At 40.9% G+C, this 22,312-nt stretch overlaps 1 protein-coding gene across 1 annotated transcript in view; it reads left to right on the top strand.

Annotated features, from left to right (window-relative positions):
* Window positions 1–22,312, top strand: part of LOC141760306 (protein kinase C-binding protein NELL1-like) — a 377,384-nt gene that overhangs the window by 353,167 nt on the left and 1,905 nt on the right. Inside the window, exons 17-19 of the mRNA XM_074622982.1 lie at window positions 13,735–13,928; window positions 19,171–19,347; window positions 20,863–21,087. Of these exons, the coding sequence (XP_074479083.1) occupies window positions 13,735–13,928; window positions 19,171–19,347; window positions 20,863–21,087 (596 nt within the window). The remainder of the gene's footprint in view (window positions 1–13,734; window positions 13,929–19,170; window positions 19,348–20,862; window positions 21,088–22,312) is intronic.

Raw genomic sequence — 22,312 nt, 5'->3', positions numbered from 1 at the left:
CAGATCAGCTCTTTCTGCTTGTTTTCCTCCGGTCTGTGAAATCTCGCAGATGCCGTTAGGAGCACCGGAGGACACCAGAGGCACATGATTTTTTTCAGGTTACCTGTCACATGTACTACTGTCAGGATATAGCGACCGTTTTATAAAAATAACTTTTTTTAATCATATTTGCTCCAATCTCGCCTACTTCAGCTTCAATTGCTCAGGACTGCTGAATACTGCCGTGCGTGGCTTCCTCTTCAAGTCTCTTTTCTCTCTGGTCTCCCTACAGGCTCACTTGATTGCCATTCTTTGTCTCATTTATCCTCTTTGAAAATCTAGCATGTAGACATGAGCTCAGACTGTGATGTAATGTATGGGTGCATGTGCTCCTACATGCCATCCAGCAGACTTACAAGGAGGCTAATCAAGAGGTCCTCTCACCTTCACAGCTCGAGATCTAACCATGCTGTGTGACACCCCCGCACACTACCCTTGATGAGATATGCATGAGGTGCAGCATCATGCCGCTATTAGACGCTTGTGTCATGTGCTCTCTCCCATGTGTGCTCGCCTACCAAGCCAGAGAGAGGCAGAGTTACAGACGGAAATAGAGAAACATTAGGCTCGTGTGTTTCCTGTGTCAAAACACAGCGCTGATGATGATGCATAGAGCAAGAAAGTACAGTGAAAGTCCTAAATGTGCAATCAATTATTAATCAGCTTACCTCTGCTCTGTGTATATGGATGACCACAGGTTCACCTTGCTTAATAATTTGCCATATTTTCACCATTTTACGATGCCACTGTATGTTACCAGTGTGCAGTATTACAGTATTTTACACCACTCCATTTTGTCGTCCAGTATCATCAACACAACTAAAAGTCATGCGTTTCAAATTTTACTAAAGTAAAAGTACAAAAGTATTTGCATCAAAATGTACTTAATGTACCTGAAGTATGCGGAATGGCCCATTACATAATTATATGATATCATTGGATTATATCTATTGATGCATTAATAAGTATATCATAACATGATGTGTAAGGTGTGAATGTGGGGCTTATTTATATTTTATGTATATGCATTATATATTGCATATTTCCCCCTTATTCGGTGGTGGAAGAAAAACTCCTTATTCTCCTTATACTGTGGAGCCTTTAAGGTCCCAAAAAAGATTTTTCTTTTTTTTTTTTTACTTGCACTCAAGATAATAAGTTTACTGTGTGCTACAAAAATATAAGTATATTTTTGGGAGGACTTTAGGGACTCTCCCATAGATGTGGGCCTTTAATCTATAACAATGCATCATAGTGAAACAGGCGAGCTCACAGGCAGACTGGGAGTCTTGATAAATACGATTAATAAGTTCATATCACATATACAGCGGGATATTTGTGTGATTTGAACAGCTGTCTATGCAGATTACTATTTACTAAATGCGACAAAAATAGACTTGAAGAGAAGTGTGGATCGATACATTTAATAAAATGAAGCATGGAAACGTGCCAGTCGGGGACATCAAAAAAGTTTCTAAAAACACTTTCTGTATGGATTAGCCGGGATCTGCCGACAATGATAGTCGGCCCGTTTCATTGTCAACATCTGTTGTTGCTCACTTCTGGTTTTACATTTGAGTTGTGGCTTTTGCTTTTGCGTTTTTTGGCTTTTGCATTTGCGTTGTGGCTTTTACATTTGCATTGTAGCTTTTGCGTTGTGGCTTTAACTTTTGAGTTGTAGCTTTTACATTTTGACCAGTACGGCTCACACGATGACATCTTTTCATTTTTTTCATTACTGGCTTTTACAGTCGCGTTGTGGCATTTCCATTTGCGTTGTAGCTTTTGCTTTTGCGTTGTGGCTTTTACAGTCGCGTTGTGGCATTTTCATTTGCGTTGTAGCTTTTGCTTTTGCGTTGTGGCTTTTACAGTCGCGTTGTGGCATTTGTATTTGCGTTGTGGCTTTTACATTTGCGCCAAAAGGCATTCAGGGAAACAAGGCAGGTTGAGAGGGGGGAGTGGGTACAGCACAAATGAAAACGGAATGTATTGAGCATCTAGTACAACTGTGGATATCTCCCATAATGGTAATATGGAATACACTTCCAAAAGAACTCACCCTTGTGGGCTTGCAAATGTGGCTCTGAAAGGCTTGTAGCTCGCTTGGATGATGGCAGCTGTGGTCAGCGTGTACTTGCACAGCAGTTACAATGGATCCCAATAGTCTCCAGAGTCATGGTGAAATAAAATAAGTAATAAAATAATTTCTGCAGCGTAATCCCCTTTTCTACTGTGGTCCTTATGTTCAGTATATTCCTAACACTCGGCTTCTCCACTACTTCTGTGTCACATTATAGCTCCTTAGCTCCACCAGAAGTAGCGTATTTAGCAAATTATTGGGGAAGCATCTTATACTTGGAACATATTAAAACATACAAATCAACACAGAGAAGAGGATTATGGTGCAGGAGTGGTTCGAGAAGTTTCAGTGGACAATTTATTTTTGTCAGGTCATCATTTGAATCAAATGTAACTGTGATAGCTTCCATCCTCCACTAAGGAGAAAGTTGCACAAATTTCAGACCCAACTTTCAAGACTAAAAGGGCAAGTGTTTGATATTAAAAATATACCTTTTTTCCACTTTAAAGCCTTTATGTGTAGGATTTGAAAGGTCTGACTTTGGTGACTCCTATTGGTAATGTCACAAAAGACAACTGTCAAGTTTCCATCCAAGTTTAGCTTAAATTTCAACTGAATTTCCAGAAAATCAGCATAAGAAAATGCTAATTAATGTGCTTTTCCATCCACTACTTATACAAATAGGAGTTGGTTCATCAAGATAAAGACTTGGTGGCACTAATTCTTCAGTTGGGTGCCATTAAACCATTTCAGAGGAAGAGGACGTCATAAGATGGCAAAAATGCAATGGAAATATGGCATTTATGTTTGTTTCATGTATTAAATCAACCCAATCTCATGGAAGGTGTTTAAATAGCACAACATTTTAAAAACATTCCACGTGTTATGATAACTCATTTTGGGCTCTTCGCGAGTTCACGGTTATGTTTATGCGACAAAACTACAGTAAAATTCGCAGCTAGGTTTAGGTAACAAATCACTTAGTTAGGTTTAGGAAAAAGGTTATGATTGGGCTTAAAATAACTACGTAAACGAATGAAAGCACGTCACAAACGTAACTTAACAACTCAACACTTTGGGACACGAACACCGGTCTCCTGGTTGACAGTCCTGTGTTTGTTGGACCCATCCACCTCCCCGCCCACCATAAGCAGTCTCTCTCACTTTATATTCTACGTCACTAGCTCTGAGTGTAGCATATACATGCAGATGCGTTTGCATTGCAGTCAGTACAGACTACATGGTGTACACATGGCACGCCAAAAGCAATAAATGCGCTGTTATTTCGTGCAAAATGACTTACAAATTATCGTGTCATTCATACGCCATTTGGTGAGACCGGGCTGATTAATTTGAGGACAGTCCCCTCATTGGTCCACACAAGTCCGATGATTTTGTCAGTTTCAGTGACTAGTGATGTTTAAATGCTTCACGTAAGGCAAGGCAAGGCAAGGCAAGGCAAGGCAGCTTTATTTGTAGAGCACATTTCAGCAACAGGGCAATTCAAAGTGCTTTACATAAACATTCAAGAACATTGCGACAAAGTGCAAAAGAACATTAAGACATCATTAAAACAGTTATAAAAACATAAAAACATTAAAGATTAGAAAATAAAAACAAGCTAAAAATAAAAGCTAGAATAGAAGCTAAAATAGAATATAACACACAAGAGTAAAAGTTATATTACAGTATAACATCATTATCTGGTTTAATAAAAGGCAGCAGCAAACAGTTTTAAGCTTTGATTTAAAAGAACTCAGAGTACATCATGATTTATTCGCCAAGTTTGTTTCCATTGCATTTTGGCGCATTTTGCTTTTATCGATGCACAAACTTTACCCACTCATTCAGGCTTTTTTGCAATATTTCGACTTTTTTAAAAACTTTTTTTATTTTATTTTCTACGGACACCACTTTTACATGAATGAGCTGAAGTAGCACAAAGTCTGCACCACTTGGGTTGTGTCATTTTTCTACCAAACAAAACCTCATGCCATCATAATGATTTAAAAGATGGCTTAATCACATAAATAAATCGACACATAACTCACATCTGCAGCAAATGAGTCAAGCGGCTACATTACACAGATCAGTCACAAGTGGTAATTGGACATTAACTTACTTGGTTGTCCTCATACATATTCATATTCATGACTTGAAACTGTGATTTATACAATGTAATTAGGGAAAGCACTTATTTGCATGTCATTGAGATGCCATTAATGACATTGCTTAGTGTGTGTCCTAATGTGTAATGTGTGTGTGTGTTGTGTAGGTGTGTCACTCCTTAAGCAGACTAGTGCATGTAGCCGTGACTGCATATCCGCCACCTTTTCTCGCCCCACTTTGCAGTATTAGGCTGGAAGCCAGCAGGGGAAATAAGTACGAATGACAATTTAACAGGATTTTTTCCTCTCTACAATATCCCTCCAACAGCCTCTCATGAGTCAACCAAACAGAAAGAAGCATTTTTTAATAAGAGAGTCAGATCAAAGCAGTGAGCTGCAGCGCCAGTCGGTTAACTACATCAACTGGCTGCATGTTGGCCGTGAGGATGTGACGGCCATGAAGGAAACAGCAGAAAGCACTAGGGGCGAGAATTAGTGGGCAGAAAGAAAAAGGATAATGTTTTGAGAAAGCAGACAGTCTCTCTGTCTATGTATAAAAGCAATTGTGTGCATAATTGCACATAATAATTTGGTTGTTGGAGGGATATTTCAAAAGATGTATGCACAGATTTTAGTTAAACTTTCAAACGCAAATCAACAGCCAAAAAGCAACACTTTCACATACTATTTTCTGTAAAAAAACAAAAAACATAGGCTTGATTAAAAAATAATAAGGATATGGTTTTGGGTTGATGAAAATAATCTAACTTCAAATTTTGATATCCTGTGTTTTGTCGCAACAGCGAATTAGGGAATTATTCAGCGTTGGTGAATGTGTAGCTTTGTGGAAAAGGCTTTCCGGTTAAAGGATGTGCTGTGTTTTTTAAATGAACAGAGCACTTTGTTCTAATGTAGGTGCTAATTTATGTTTGACACATGGAACAACTAGCTGTGCTTCCCTAAAGGTGTCCTGCTGGTTGACACATGAATCTAAAAAGAGTCTTTCATCTGTGAAGTGACTAAGTGCACTCTCCCAGATTGGGCATGAAGGTGTGATACCTAAAGTGTCTGTTCATACAGACACTTAACACATGTACATACAGTTAATTTTAAAATGTACATATAAGCAACGAAGTCAACGGACATGGGGTACAAATTAGACTAAGCGCTAGAAACCACACCTTATTCAAAATATACATTGACATAATGCAAATATTTTAAAACCTGGGAGCATATAGTGTGAGTGTGTGATTCACTCTGAATGTCTAGCTAAGGATGGCAATTTTAAAACATTCAAATATCACTGTTTATTCAATATTTTTGTTCTATTTCTGCTTTCAGTAAATGGAAGTGGAAAAAAATAATAACTAGTCACCAATCAGACTTTTTCATTCCGAGTTCCGATCCGATACCAGTGTTTATTTAATAAGCTGTGTGCCTCACTGTGAAGTAGAGACTGGGATCAATCATTTATGTGTATAGGACACACCGGGCTTGACTGAAACATTACTTTCTTAACTTTGTAAAACAAAATATAACAAATAAATGCACAGATATACATTTACCGAATTGTTATTTATTATTAAAATAATAAATCGTACAGGAATGACAATTCAAGTGTAAGCCTTTTTAATGCAGCACCGACTTGGTCAAAACTTAAACAGGAATTCAAATACCAGAGAGAATTGAATTGAATAGATCGGCTCTATTGTCACCGATACCCGATCCAGCTATTTGAGTCAGTATCGGCCCGATATCCGATCCGGTGTCGTATTGGTGCATCCCTAATATTAACATTAGTTAATACATTAGTTATCAAAAGGTAATCACATAGAATAGCCTAAATGTGTGAGATTTGGTTAAAGAGATTCAGTAGCTCAGAGATACAGTAGTTTGGGAAAGTGGGAAAACGGTAACATTTCCCAAAGTCAGAAATTAGTAAATCCCTGAGGACAGACCTTTTTTATGTATTTGGTGTAGTCTGAAATTATGTCAAACAGCAATATAAGGCTATCTTGGCTCAATTGTTGAGTGTCTATGGGATCAAATAACATAATCATGATCCCATAGGCATCTAGGAATTGAGCAAAACAAGTAAACTAAGGAGGCTGAGGGGGCGCCTTTTGCCAAGCTTTGTCCGAGGAGAGGCCCACAGTCTCAGACTTTGAAAACCCCTACTGTAGACCATCGTGGGTTAAACGTCACCAGCTCGACAAAAGAGGCGAGTAAAAGGCGCTACAGCTAAGACAGCAGGACAGAGAATACTGAATGATGTACAGGTTTTTAGAAAGCAGAGATGCAACTGAAAAGTTGAACAAAATGAGTGTTCTTCAGAGTGCATTATGTTTATAGATGAAACCAAGTTACGATGACGGAAGTACCCTCTCTCAATTGAAACGTTGTTTAACGTTTCAATTTTTAATAGCAATTGCTGCAGTGGATGCCAGATTGTATTAGAATATGTAAAGTATACCCCAGGAACACATTCAATTTAATTGAATTAGTTTAGCTGTAAAATGAGAAAGTTTGCTATGGCGATAGGGCTGCACAATCAATCAAATATTAATCACGATCACAATTTTGGCTTCCGACAATTAAATGAACACGATCGACTGCGATATTGACGTTTAAAATGCTCTTTTGTGGAGCTGCCACACCACTGCATGTGCACTTTACAGCGGCAGCCTGTGGAAAACTTTACTGAATGTTGCGGCTGCAGTCCAGAGTAGAAGAGTAATATACTGCACATTACTCGTTTTAAATGAAAATGCACTAAACTCAGATGAAGAACCTTATTTGTAAATATTAAGTACTTTGATGCAAAGATTTGCACAACGAGAAAGTGAAAACAGTGCTCTGTTTATTTCATTTTGAGTAAAAAAGTTTTTGTACAATTTTATTTTGATTCCAGGAGATGCACCGTGAAAAATGATCAGTCTTATTTTGATGTAAATATTTGTACATTAGCAGGAATGTAACAACATGGAAGTGAAAGCAGTCTGTTTATTTAAATGTTAAAGTGCAGTAAAAAAAAATATCTGTCTCTAAAATCAATGAATAATCGTGATCGTGATATTGGGGTGTGGCACAACGAACAATCCATTTGATTTTGGTGGCGATTTTTAAGGATTCCGATCAGCCACAACATTAAGACCTCTGGGTATAACACATGCGCAGTGTAACTGATGATGCATGACCCCGCCTCTTTCCTTCAGAGAGAGAGACAGAGAGAGAGCGGGGAATATAACAACTGTATATTCTGTGTTTTTTCACATTAAACTCTGTGAAATTCCAGTTGAGTTCGACCAAAGCACACTTGGTGAGTGTTGGAAAGAGTAACGGCGACGGTTTAGGTGATTTTTTTTTGTTTCTGTCCAGTTTGAATGAAGCGATTTACGATGCTCCGCTACTTACAGCTGATCTCAACATAAACAAAAATACACGTGGATGATGCCGCAAGCTGAATGGAGAGGGGGGGTGGAGGTCTGCGCTCTCCGAGTGCCATTCTAGTTACATTTACTCAAAGTTCCCGACTGCAGCTTTAAAGTGTTACAGTAGGTTGTGTTTAACTGACACGATTTGCTGTGTTGTTTTCGTGTTTTTTCTTGTTGGATTTCGTTGTGTTCTAAGTTGTGTTTTTTTTCGCTGTGTGTTGAGTTGGCTATGCAGCGATGCAATACATTTCATTACATTGTATTAAGTTGCATTGTGTTGCACTGCGTATTGTTGCGGCGAGGACCTGAGCAGCTGCAAACAGCAGTACTTATTCCTTTACTGCTTTGACTGAGAGCTGCACGGGCTGCATCTCAAAAACACGATTACTATGCCTAATGCTTTAGGGAGGGACAGGTGGCTTTAATAAACAGATTGTGCATAAAGATGAAGATAATACACCATAAACTCCCACTGTCTCCCTGCACGACAGCGTGCGTGCATCATTTTCTCCCCCCCTCGCTGTGCTGTACATGACCTTTCCATATGGGCTGCCTGGAGGACATACCAGAGAAATATGATTTAAATACTGAGCTTTCTGATGCCTTCTAATTACCAACATCTGTCAGAAGGATGTATTTGCTGTGTGTGTGTGTGTGTGTCCGTGCGTATACGTCTACACCTGTGCTAATGTTAGTGTTGTCGTGTACATGCACTGTGGGATTAGTGCTTTCATGTGTAACAGCACATGTAGGTGTGAGTGGAAGTTTCTCATACGGTCGGCTGTGCTCAGCTGGTTCCTCTGAAAGGCTTTTGTGTTCGGCTGCGAGACCGTCGTTCACAGCCTACGTGTAAGAGTACGCTTCATCAGCGAGCAGCAGCTTGTGGCTGAATGTGGTGAATGTAGCATGAAGAGCATTAATCCTTCACCAGCGGAGGTACAGTATGTCTGACTGGCTGATGGGGATTTCATTTAGTGTATGCAAATAGTCTGTCGCAGGCACAATAAACTCTCGGCTGAGCTGTTTTCCCCTCTCTCTCTGTGTGCAGCAAACTTGATACCAATTAGAGTGTGTATTCAGCACTGTCACAGTGAATTGTTTGTTCCCGGTGTGGCCACAGCGTCGATCAAGTTTCACGTCCACCCAAGAGTAGGTCTGCCTGCCAGATACCACTCATTATTCTCCGCTGGAGACAACAAAACTGCATGTTGCGTGGTGTTCTCAGTGTGAGCAACTTTGGGCCAGAGGCACTAAACATTTTTATGTTGAACCGTCTGGCGGTGCGAGCCATGTATTTTTGCTGCCGTTTCGTTGTTTTACGACCAAGCTTTTTGAATTTGTTCCTGCGGTTTACTATCCAGTGGTTTCGTCCGTATCTGTAAAATTCACCAAGGCTCTCTTCTTTAGTCATTTTCCAACTTCTTAGCTGTAATCTCTGCAGTCTAAAAACTTCTACACCCTCCAGCCCTGTATAAATGTCTTGCTGTTATTACGGACAAATCTCAAATAAGTGTTTACCCTCGACTGCTCCACGGACTCACCTCTTTTGTCAAGCCAACACGTGTATATCCCCTGGTGGTCTAGGGATTATGGGAAATAGGATTTAAAGGCAGCTAAAAAAAAATAGAAATACTGAATTAAACAGATTGTTTCGCACAGAAAGTGAGCCACACGACATACCATTCAGAAAGGCTCTGTTCAGGCTGTTCTCATACACTGTTCGTAGCGATACCGACGGAAAGTAATGCACTGTAATTTGTATACATCCTAAGTAATTGTGAGCCAGGACAGGTGACGTAGTATGAAGAGCGACAGAGTTCGTGAAGAGAGGATATTGAGGTGGATGGGTGGGTCTAAAGCTTGATTTATGCTTGACACATCCACGAGGGTCACCGGTGTCGTCAGTGACGTCACACCATCAGGCAGCCTGTTTTCTCTCTGTGCACATTTTCTAACTACGTGGATGGGTGGAAAGCATGTTGAAACCATGCTGGAGATGTGAGTTTTCGATACACTGCCGCCTTCAGTTTGGGAGAATAGCGGTTTGCCGGAGTATAAAACATCCAAATATTTCATGGTCATGATTCCGCATCAGGTCACGTCCGTGCGACCGACTAAGCATAACTGGGGCTTAAAAGAAATGTTTCACCCGGGACTTTCACCCAAGTCAATGTTGATTTATTTGTCATGTAACTTCCGTACTTAAAGGAACAGTGTGTAGGATCTGGAGGTATCTAGCGCTGAGGTTGCAGATTACAATTTACAGCTAGGATTGCTACCGTGGCTGACGCAAAAACGTGAATGGCCCTCCGTAGAGCCAGTTGTTGTGAGAGCAGAGTGCTTAGATTGTGTGCGTTTGTGGGAGGTGAGTGGTGAAGGAAGAGAGAGAGAGTGGCGGTGACGAGAGTGAGTTATGTTATCGACTCCAGCCAAAACAGGAAAAGTTAGGTGTTTGGTTTGTCCGTTCTAGGCTAATGTTGGCGGTGCAACATGACTCTGTTGAGAGGGGACCCGCTCATTTGCAACCGAATAGGTTTGTCCCACCCCATTTGTCAGCGACCCTGGTCCGTGCCATTCACATCGAAATCGACCCTGGTCTGACCCACCTCTCGACCTGGATCGCAAAGACGAGTCGAACAACACAGGTTCACCGTGAAAATAAAATAAATGGGCTTGTTGACCGCGTTGCTCACAGTGTGAAAGCATAACAAACACACAAAAACATGAATACCATTTTTTTTTTTTTTTAGTTTCAGTTTTTCTGCTTCGGGCTTTTGTTCATGCAACACTAGCGGCCTGCTGTCAGTGTCGTGTGGGTGTGATCAATGTCTGTAGGCAGCAGGTGCTGGCAGGGGAGAGCAGAGCTAACTGTCGAAGGGACTTTGGTCTTTTACTCTCACATTTAGTTTTCAGATAAAGAGAGTTAAATGTCACGGCTGGAGAAAAGGTAGGGACAGACTTTTGGCGCTGTGTTTCCTGAGCCTCGCTGATAAAGTAAATTAGATGCCGTCCGTCCTCTATGCTCATGTTGGTGCTTTTGGTTTGAGGAGGAAAAGAAGCTGTCTGAGCAGATGTTTCATTCCTTTGATGATTCAACTGAATCCACAAAGAGAATATAGGTTATGATTGATGTGACTGATGCTACGATGTGCAAGGTATACTCTTTGTACAGTATATACAGGGAAGCGGTGAAAAATATGACCTAATGCTTTCCCTCAAATTATAACGCAATTACTTTGTTTGAATGAATTATAATACAAGAAAAAGCAATCTGCTATCCCATAACCCCCTAAGACCCGGATCCCAACTGACTTTACTGTCTTTCAGAGGCTCTAGTAGGTTCAGTTTTTGGGCTAGTTTTAGTGAAGACACTGATATAATATGTAACTAAAAAAACCTAAGGAATCCATTGGTACCAACCATTTCATACTACCATGTTGGGAAGGAAGGTAACTAACGCTCCAGAGTTGGGATAAATGTTAGTGAGGAAAACTGGCATGGCCATTTTCAAAGGGGTCCCTTGACCTCTGACCTATATATGTGAATGCAAATGGATTCTATGGGTACCCACGAGTCTCCCCTTTACAGACATGCCACTTTATGATAATCACATGCAGTTTTAGGCAAAAAAAACATGCAGTTTTTTTCATGCGGTAAAAATGTGTTATTTCCGCCTATTCTAAAATGATGTATTTGAATATTTCTGCATACTGGGGTCCCTAAACAGTCTTGGAATTGCATTAATTGGGTATCACTGTAAAGCTGACACTCTTGTGGATCCATGAGCCCAATTATATTCATGTGTGATGATGTTAGTCCCCATAGTATTCTTTTTATATAGTGAGACCATTCAGAGGATTGATGGCTTTCCTAGCTAGATTAACAATAAGGGGGTTTCTGAGCAGTTTCCAGAACAGAAGTGCTCGCCATCCAATCACTGAAAATGCAATTCTTGCAGAAATCTCCAGATGTCAAAGGTTTTTGATCCCAAACCACAGCATGGCTTTTTCTATGGTGTTCCTCAAGGTCTTGGTGTCTTAATGTGGTATTTTGGAGGGCTTATTGATCATTTTAATCAATTCTTGAGTGGTAAAACATGGTTAAATTTAGCACAAAAATCTTCGTAACAAATGGTTACAAAACTTGCTGCAACAATTTATGAGACATAATAGAGCATGGTAATGACCATCACAAACTTATATCATCATGTTCTACGCTCTTATACACTTTCACAATCTATTTTAATTAATTAATTAATTTGTATTTCTTATTAATGACTAGAACAACTTGACACACAGTGCTGAGCAGCATCTCAAATTAATCCTCAGGTTCCCTGCTTTCAGATGATGTACACCACTTCTATGTGACATCTACTGTTGACCTGCTATCTCACCTTAAAGACCCCCTGTACCGCCCTAAAAAAGACAAAAACGGGTCTATTGTGGTTCTCAGAGGGTTAAATATGTATTATATTATTATATACTGTATGTGTAAGAGATGACAAAGACAACGCAATGTTGTGATTAATAGCCAAAACCTGAAATATACAGTATATCCATATCTCATACGTTTATTCTGCCCTACATTATACAGTGTGTAATACTGTGTGTGGAGAAGGAATGCGGCACTATTAATTTATGGGGACTGATTAAATTAAAGAAACCTCCGTACTAAAACACAACTGCAAGCCTGCTGTCAGCACTCTGACTGCTCCTCCCTAACTGACCACAACATCCTGTAATTTCAGTTTATACCAAACTCAATGTACTTAATTTGAAGGCATGACTTGAGGGCTGAAACATTAATTTGTGCATAACACAAATTAATGTGAGGACATAGGAAATGTAATTAAAAGTAAATGTGCACCACATCTACAACAGAGTTCATAAAGGTGCAAAGCTGTGAATGGGTGCAGCTTGTACTGTAATACAACACTACAGCTCTAAATGGCCAATGTCACAATTCCTTGGAATAACATTTCCAGCGAACATAAGACATCCAGACATGAATTATGATTCAACCAAATTGTATTTGGTTAAGTAAATGAGTGTGGATGAGAATTAGGAGACAGCGTTGTGTTTCAAAGTATACTGTGTGTAGGCCAAAATATTGTTTAAAATTCTCCAATACTAATGCAGAAAGTGTACTTTTTTTCTTTTTGATACCTTACTTTACGAAATACAAACAGGTTTTTCTACTACAACGTCTTAAGATAAGATAATATAAGATATAACTTTATAAATCCCGAAAGAAATTATTGTGCCAGAGATTGCTCAAAATTACAACAAGTTCAAGTGTATAAAATAAAAAGTACTATTTCTAGCACCAGTGCCTAATAGAATAACAATAAAATAAGATACATTTAGCAAAATGAGTAAATAAGATAAGTAAAATAAAAAATGGTAAAGTAAGCTAAAAAACAAAACAGAAAAGGAAGTAATATTGCTTATGATGAGAAAAAGTTGATAAGAAATTTCTTGAGTGTTAAACGCTGCTAAATAATTTGACCAATTTCAGACAATGAAATTGTCTTTTAGATATGACTGATGCCTTATAGAGTACGGACTTGACCTTTCTCTATATGAAAAGTGTCTTGAGATAACTTCTGTTATGATTTGACGCTATATACAAATAAATTGAATTGAATAATAAAATTGAAAAAATAGTTGATACTACAGGACACATTTTGGTCAGGAGCAAAATACTATTGAGCTTTAATACCCAGCCCTATATCATATGCCAGTTAATGTCACAACTTAATAACATTTTCAGAGACAAATGAATAGAACTGTTTTCATCATACAACCAGTAAACGTCATAACTTGCATAAAATCTAAAAGCATGAATGAAAACGTACCCGATGCAGTCTGCGTTCTGTTAAACCTGCAGCTTCCTGTTGATTGTAGTTTTCCCCAGAAAAGCTCGTTTGACCTCGTTTTGTATGTTTTTTTTCCACAACAAGACTGACAGGACTGTGAAACACAAGCTTTCCCAAAAACACAATGTTCCTACATTATGTACAACAGGTGACGTGTAAGCGTGCATTTACCGTGGCTTCCTCTTTGTCTTCCAGACGTTGATGAGTGCAGTTTGCAGACACACACCTGCTGGAATGACAGCGTGTGTGTGAACCTCCCGGGAGGCTACGACTGCGTGTGCACGTCCGGTCCGGGCTGCGGCGGCGACTGCCCACAGGAAGAGGGAATCAGACGCAACGGAGAGGACTGGAAACCCAGCTTCGACCGCTGTGCTATATGCTCCTGCAAGGTACACAAGATGAACACACACATACAAATGCACTACACTTAGCAATACTGGTCAGGACAAAGAGAAAACACCAATACATGATATGCAAGATATTTACCAAATTCCTTGATGATCCTGTTTTTTTTGTTGGTTTTTTTCAGAAATTTTATCAATTTGCTTCATTTTATCATTTGACCTGTATGGAATACATCTGATATGCCAGAAAACTCATGAGCAGTGTTGAGCCCGCTGACTTTATGGCTTTCTACTCCTTGTGGACGCAGGCATCCTCAGGCCAACTTTACTGTCTTTCAGGAAGGCTCAGTTTTAGAGCTATAGTGGAGGTACTGGTAACATAAGAAACTAATTGAAACCATTGGTACCAACCAGCTTGTCAGGAAGAAGGCTAGATAATGGCGAGGGAAAAACTAGCATGGCGATTTTCAAAGGGGTCCCTTGACCTCTCACCTCCAGATACAGTATGTGAATGAAAATGGGTTCTATGATACCCACCAGTCTCCCCTTTATAGACATGCCCACTAGATGATAATCACATGCAGTTTGAGGCAAAAACATGCATTTTTTGCATGCAGTACAAATGTGTTATTGTCTCCTATTCTAAAATGGTGTATTTGAATATTTCTGCACACTGGGGTCCCTAAACAGTCTTGAACTACATACATGTAATTTGTGTATCACTGTAAAGCTGAAACTCTTGTGGATCCAATGGGCCCAATTGTATTCATGTGTGATGATCATAGTAGTCCTTTCATATAGTGAGACCATTTTTTTGAAATTTTAACTCACTGTATAAAATGACCAGTGGTGACCTCTAGGATAATCACAGCCTCTTGAAACTTTACAACCACAAACTAAAGACCTAGAGCATTTAGAGGATGGATGGCTTTCTTTGTAGATTGAAAATAAGAGAGTTTATGAGCAGTTTCCAGAATGGCTTGGTTTTTTCTATGGTGTTCCTCAGGTCTTGGTGTCTTAATGTGGTACTTTGGAGAGATTTTTGATCATTTTTATTAATTCTCGAGTGGTAAAAAATGGTTAAATTTAGCACCAAATCTTTTCAACAAATGGTATCAACCGAAAAATTGCTGTAACAACTTATGAGACATAATACAGCGTGGGAATGACCATCATAAAATTTGATCATAATGTTCTTAGCCCTTATACAACATTTGAACAGGCGCCGTAACAAAGCTACATTTATTACAGATTTATGACTAGAACAACTTGACACACAGTGCTGAACTGAATCTCAAATTCATTTTCATGTTCCCAGCTTTCAGATGATGTACACCACTTCTATGTGGCATCTACTGTTGGGGGTACAGGAGGTTTTTAGGGGGAGATAGCAGGTCAACAGTAGATGTCACATAGAAGTGGTGTACATCATCTGAAAGCTGGAAACATTTTGCGATGGAGCTCAGCACTGTGTGTGCTCAGAAACCCCCTCATAGTCCATCTAGCTAGGAAAGCCATCCATCCTCTGAATGCTCTAGGTCTCTAGTTTGTGGCTGTAAAGTTTCATGAGGCTGTGATTATCCTAGAGGTCACCACAGGTCATTTGATACAGTGAGATCAAATTTCAAAAGATGGTCTCACTACAATGAAACGGCTACTATGGGTACTAACATCATCGCACATGAATACAGTTGGGCTCATTGGATCCACAAGAGTCTCAGCTTTACAGGGATACACAATGTATGTAATTCAAGACTGTTTAGGGACCCCAGTATGCAGAAACCATTTAAAAAAGAAAAAGAAACTGCATTGTTTTTGCCCCAAACTGCATGTGATTATCATAAAGTGGAGTTTATTCTCCTTCCAGATTTCCCGAGGCTAGCATGGCATGGTTTGTACCAATTCCTTAGTTTTTCGAGTTTCATATGATACCAATTACTTCACTCTAGCCTGATACCGCCTCTGAAATACAGTTAAGTCGTCCAAGGGCACAGAGACCCTCAAGGAGTGGAAGAGGTTAAAAACCTCAAGTCTTCTTTCATTGATGTCAGTCTTTACCTACACCTCAGAACATGTAATCGGCTGTCTGGAGCTGATCTAGCTGATATTTGTATTGATAGTTGAAACAAACACAAAAATAAATGATTTTTTCTGACCTTTCTTCCGTCAGGAGACCAAATTAAGCATCAAACAGGATCAACTCAAGGGGAAAAAAAGCACATCAGTGCTCCCATCTGTTTGTCAACCAGCCTGCATTACATTCTGACAAATATTTGTGGCAGCTTAACAACTCATGTCTGTGCTCAGGAGTCAGGAGTGAGGCGACGCAGTGTGGCTGCAGGAGAGTGACATATTGATCAGATTTGTCTTTGGGAAGGTGAGGCTCAGTGAGTGAGATTAATACGAAACAGACACAGGGTTATTTGGAATGAAATGACAGCTGTGGGCGGCGGTTCTAATGATGCCACATCGGCTCATAAAATTCAGAATTTACCACCAGGGCGTTTCACATGAACTCCTCTGCTAAGTACCAAGGGTAAACTAAAGCAAACTCCATGATACTTGTGCATCATGGAGTTTTGACATTTCAGTCGACATGTGGTGGTTAACATCAGGTTGCCATAGTTATTTCCATCCTGCAGTGGCTTCCTCCACAACAGGTTCATATGTCACATGAACTGAACTATGACGACACTGCATTGTAATTTTCAATGCCAATTGACAATCCATATGACAAAAAATAATACATGTAATGTGAACATATGTGAAAAGGTGGATCCAGGAGGATGTCAAGCAGCTTCCAGGCATCGCCAAACAGATAGAGCCAGAGCAACACAACCTCCTCTCCACGCCAACCATATAGAGCCTAGCAACACAACCTCCTCTCCACGCCAGATAGATAGAGCCAGAGCAACACAACCTCCTCTCCACGCCAGATAGATAGAGCCAGAGCAACACGACCTCCTCTCCACGCCAGATAGATAGAGCCAGAGCAACACGACCTCCTCTCCACGCCAGATAGATAGAGCTAGAGCAACAGAGCTGTTCCGTCAAAAATAGACCCAATGCGTAAAGATTGTGGAGAAAAGAGACGCTAATAAGACGCTCTGCTAAAACTGGATACCTTCAGCCTTGCTAGCTTTTGAGTCAGATTTGGGATGTTTGCTGAATATAAAGAGGCAGTGATCTGGGTTCCTGGCAATCTCGGAACCCGTCAGCTATCGGTCTGATGACAGATAAGCCAGATAAGCAAGGGGCTATATTTCTGTGGTTCTGGTGTAGCCAGCTGATATCTGAGCCAAGAGTTCCTTTCAGTGCGCTGAAATTGTAGTTGGAGTTGAGAAACGACGTGCACGACCAGATTGTTTCACAAGTAGCCAGTTTACTTACCAGCAAATTTTAAACAAATAAAAAGCTAAATCGTCGTCAGACGGTAGCCGATGCGTCACCTGCATTCAAACAAAGCCTGCTTGAACGTAATTGGTCAATACCACTCGGACTACAAACGGAAACCAGAATGCGTCCGACGCCAAAGTCTTGTCCCGTTACCTACAGGTATGAATGCAGAATCTCTTTTATAGAGATTAGGTTTCTCGTGACTGTAAGGCAGCCAGAAAGTTACTGTGGTTTGTGAAGAAGGACAGAGAAGAGGCAATCAGGGTCAGAAAGTACAGACTAGTCATAAATGCTGCATGTCGATTGATTTGTTGAACACGAGAGGAAGGTTGATTGGTTCGATATGATTGAAATTTGTGGATGTCAGACGGGGCTAGTGGAAAAGATAGAAGTGCACACTGTAAGAGGAAGATGGCAGTGGGCACAGCAGGAAAGAGTTTGTAGAAACTCCCCAGCACATGACATCAAAGGTAAAAAACTTGAGAGCAAAGATCTTCTATAAAGTTTTATTTGAAGGAAAATGAAAGGAGAAATTGATCTAAATGAGAGAATTACAATCTAGAGTTCTACAGAAGTGATTTAACAGGGACCTGAAATGCTCTTAAATTAAATTACCTCCAGAAAAAAATTCCCCTGGAGAGGAATACCTCATCCCAGGACTGTGTTGAAAAAAAAAGTTATGATTTAAGAGAACGTCATCTGCAGTCATCGTAAAGTTGTTGTCATCAAAGTTGGCATAAAAGAAGCCGTATAATGATATTGTTTTAGTCAGCACAACAGTGCCGCATTAGCATTCATCCCGGGCCTTATTCCCCGGCATTAAAATGAGCAGTTTGCCTTCATGTGTTCTGTCGGCACTGTACAATTGGCATTACTTTTCCCAGCAAGTCAAGGGCTATAACTGTAAAGACCAAGGCCATCGGTATCGGTACCCTGGGACTCAGCGGTTACTGTAGCAGGACAATATGCATCGATAAAACATTGGCTCTGCATTGCCCCTTTAATGGTATGCGGAATGATTTTATGGCTCCCATACAACAGCAATTTTATGTAACATTTTTACATCTCCATTACAACGTCGTACCCGGGCCAGACAGTGCTGGCTGTGGGGAGTAAAATGGACCATAAAGTTTTCTCGGGGTAGAGACGGAGAGAGCCAGGGACACGGCGGCTTGGGATGCTTCCAGATCTGGCAGACTCCTCTACGTTTGACTTTGCATTCCGGCCCAGACACCAAAAACTTCTAACGCATTCTCGCTTCATTCACGGCTCTAATAAATTGCTGGTAGAAAATGGAGATTTGTGAGTTGCTACAACGCATTCAAATCCTCCGTAGGTAGGTATGCCGGCCTTGAATTATCTGCCTGAATTACCCGGTGTGCCAAATAGTTAACTAGCTCTCTCTAAAGGCATCGAAGATATGTTTAAAATATGCATATTGATAAATCTTGGATTCATCTGATAGGGGTCTTTGAATCATGATACTGGTGTGCTATTTCTTTTTTTTTTTACAGCGATTGAATATGTTTGAAATTGCAACACATTTGTAGCAAAAAACAATGTCAGGCACTCAGTGTTCTCTCCAGGATTGGACTCTTTTCAGAGATGAAAAGGCTCTGAAGCAACATTCAAGGCATCAGGGAATCCTAAAACCCTTCACTGTAACCAGACTGATGAAAGCTTTCAGTTTCAGCAGCTGTTGAATGCAGGGTGACCCACCTATTCAATGACAAAGACATGCTGGAGCAGTACTTTACAGGAGGCGACGTGCATTCAAGTTGATCTATTTTTCGGCACTATTTCTTTGGAAGACAACTAAATAGAGTTTTTCAGGGCCACTATTATGACTTATATCTGTTTGTCCCCTGACACTGTAACCTCTGCTGTGCAGGAAGGGCAGACCTACTGCCGGAGGAGACCCTGTGACTGCGGAGACCCAGACGAGGATCTGTTCTGCTGTCCCGGCTGCGACAACAGGCCCAGCAGCCAGTGTCTGGACCAGAGCGGACGCACACTCTACCGCAGCGGAGCATCGTGGCCGTACGGCTGCCAGCAGTGCCGCTGCATGGTCCGTATGCAGAAACACACACACACACACACACATACACCAACCCCGTCTCCGACAAAATTACGTTCCCATACAACTAAACTGTATTCTCAATTACGTTTCAAGGGAAATGTATTTTCTCACGGATTACGGTCACATTTTCAAACAGTTTTGAAACACGTGGTTAAGGTTGTAAATTGAGTAGTAAAAAACCTCATGGTTGGCTTAAAGGTACGGTGTGTAACATCTGGCGGTGAGGTTGCAGATTGTAACATCTCTCTTGTGCCAACATGTAGAAGAACTACGGTGGCTGACATGAAAACGCAAAATGTCATTTGGAGAATAGCAGAGCCAGTGTGTAGTGTGTGTACGTGGGAAGTGAGTGGTGAAGCAAGAGAGAGAGCAATGGCGAATATGTGTGAGCGAACAAGTGAGCTAGTGTAGCAGATGGCAAAGTTAGTTTAGCTCTGAGAATTTCAAGTGTATGTAGTGGAAGTTGCAGTTTGTGCAGAAATAAATGCTGCAGCTCCTCAAGACCAACAGAGGTTTCCTGGGTTTTGTTTCCCCGACGGCTGAGTGGAGTGACGCGGGTTAAACTTATACACTACAGAAAACATACTTATTAATATTATATTACATCTCTGCCAATAGATCCCCCGGAGTGTTACACCCTGGCCCTTTAAAATGACTACTTTGTTACATTATGCAGCTACGGACGTAAATTAAAGGTGCTGAATGGGAGATTGGGAGCATTTCTGTTGCTCCACACGGTTCTCAACATGGAGACAGCTGAGCTAACGGTGCTAACAGCAAAAACAACGGCAACACTGTTGACAGAGCTAACACTGTTAACCTGGGGGGAGGGGGGGGGGGGGGGGGGGGGCAGGTGGATTTAGCCAGTGGTGCACGATCACATGCAATAAAAGAACATGCGGCCGACCCGGCTATGTCAACAAAGCACGGAGAAGCTTGGATTACAACACACACAGAGGGAGAGTGACTTCATTCTCTGCTCAGGTAGACATTACTCCTCTATATCTTTACATAGCAAATAGTTGTTTGATGCTATATTAATGCTCTGAATATCATAGAACGTTGACTTTTAGTTTCACATGGGACACAGACAGCGGTCTCCTGGGTGAAAACATATTTGCGATACGTCAAAAACATCATTCACAATGCAGCTTCATTGTATGGGAACATCATTTTTAGGAGACAGGACTGTTTACACATATACACGGAATGTGTGTGAAACAGGTTTGTCAGAAGAAAACAGATGACATCAAAAACACAGAATCTCCTCATCAACATGAAGCTCAGAGCTGGGCTCGGTTTAATACCTGGCTCTGATCTGCTGCTCAGCTGTGTGCATGCGGAAGGCTCAGATAATTATCACCTCTCTAATTAGAGATGAGGCAACAAATCAGCATGTGAGCTGTATAACTGCCAGATCAGCTGATTCACACACAACAACAACCAACACACACGGTAACATTTGTGTCACCTTTCTTTCTTTCTTTCTTTCACCTCACTCAGGAGGGGGAGGTGGACTGCTGGCCTCTGGTTTGCCCCGTGTTGATGTGCGAGTACACAGCGGTGGCGGAGGGCGAGTGTTGCCCGCGTTGCGTCACGGACCCCTGTCTGGCCGACAACCTGTCGTATGACATTCGGCAGACGTGTCAGGACCCCGCAGGCGCCGTCCGCCTCAGCGGAGACACATGGCATATGCCCCACTCACCCTGTACCTCCTGCAAGTGTAAGGTAAGCCAAAGCAACGACGACCACGATGAAGGGTTCGCTCTACTGTGCAGAAGTTTGATTATGACGCTGGTGTGGACGATTCAGTGTTCAACCAGAATGAATTTGTACTCTTTCGACTTGATATCTCACAAATAATTCATGCTCAGTTTGCCTGTTATCGAGGCGCAATAGTGCTTTTACCTCATCTGTTTCTCCATCCCTGCAGCTTTGTACATGTAGTTTGGGGATATAAAAAGCTCATCCAGTTACACAAGCTTGTTTCAGTTCATGTTCAATTTTGTGAATTCCCCCGTACCTTGTTACAGATAAAGGTAGTAGGCATTACAGGCGATTGGTACTGAAGACAAATTCTTGGAGGTGGAAGCTGTTATAGTCTGTCTAATGTGTGATGGAGGATATGCAACGTCTGAATACAAAAAAACATCTGAAAAAATCTGATTGTCACAGATGATGTAAGATACATTTAATCTTAAAAGAGTAAAAAAATATGCAGATCACTGTGTCAGGAACATGTCACCTTAACTCAGATCATCTCCGCACATTTACTAAAAATAATCTGTTGTCCCTCAGTTCCGCTTTTTTTTTTGCAATCAGAATTTAAATTAGCCAAAAAGAGGACATGGACCGAAACCATAATCAACGTCACATGTCAGGTTAAATTTGTATAGTGATTCCATGAACTGAATCAGTAAACTTCTGTAAACTTTTGCAAAAACGTACAACTCCTATAGGCAGCCGCAGCAGCTGGTGGGCTCACTCACGCTGTGGTCACAGCAAGTGGTTATAGCTGCTGCACTTGTATAAGTCACTCTGCTACCCGTGTGCTGCATCGCTGCTGGTAAAGACATATAGTTTGCCTCTGACCAGCAGGAGACCTCACTTTCAGCCAAAGCAGAGCCCCCGCCCCCCCACCCCCATGGTCAGAGAGCACAGGCCCAATTACTCTGGTCAGCTATCTATCCTCCTTGCCTTGAAGGGAGACACATCAGACTAATATAGGGTAACAATTTTAACTAACAGATATTACCACGAAACCTCCCCACTTTATTACTTACATTAAGAGAAGTACTTTTTGGATTACAAGTTTTCTGAGATTTTATATTTAAGTATGCACATTTGGTTGTTTGATTTTGTAGATGTATGAGTCAGAGGTTTTTACAGAGGGAATGTTGGCTATCTCTTTGCATCACTCCATAAATAAACATACAGCCATAAAAAAAAACAT

This window comes from Sebastes fasciatus, chromosome 2, assembly GCF_043250625.1.
Source record: "Sebastes fasciatus isolate fSebFas1 chromosome 2, fSebFas1.pri, whole genome shotgun sequence".
NCBI lineage: Eukaryota > Metazoa > Chordata > Actinopteri > Perciformes > Sebastidae > Sebastes > Sebastes fasciatus.
Note: the sequence above shows the minus strand (reverse complement) of the source record. Positions and strands in the feature narration are given on the sequence as shown.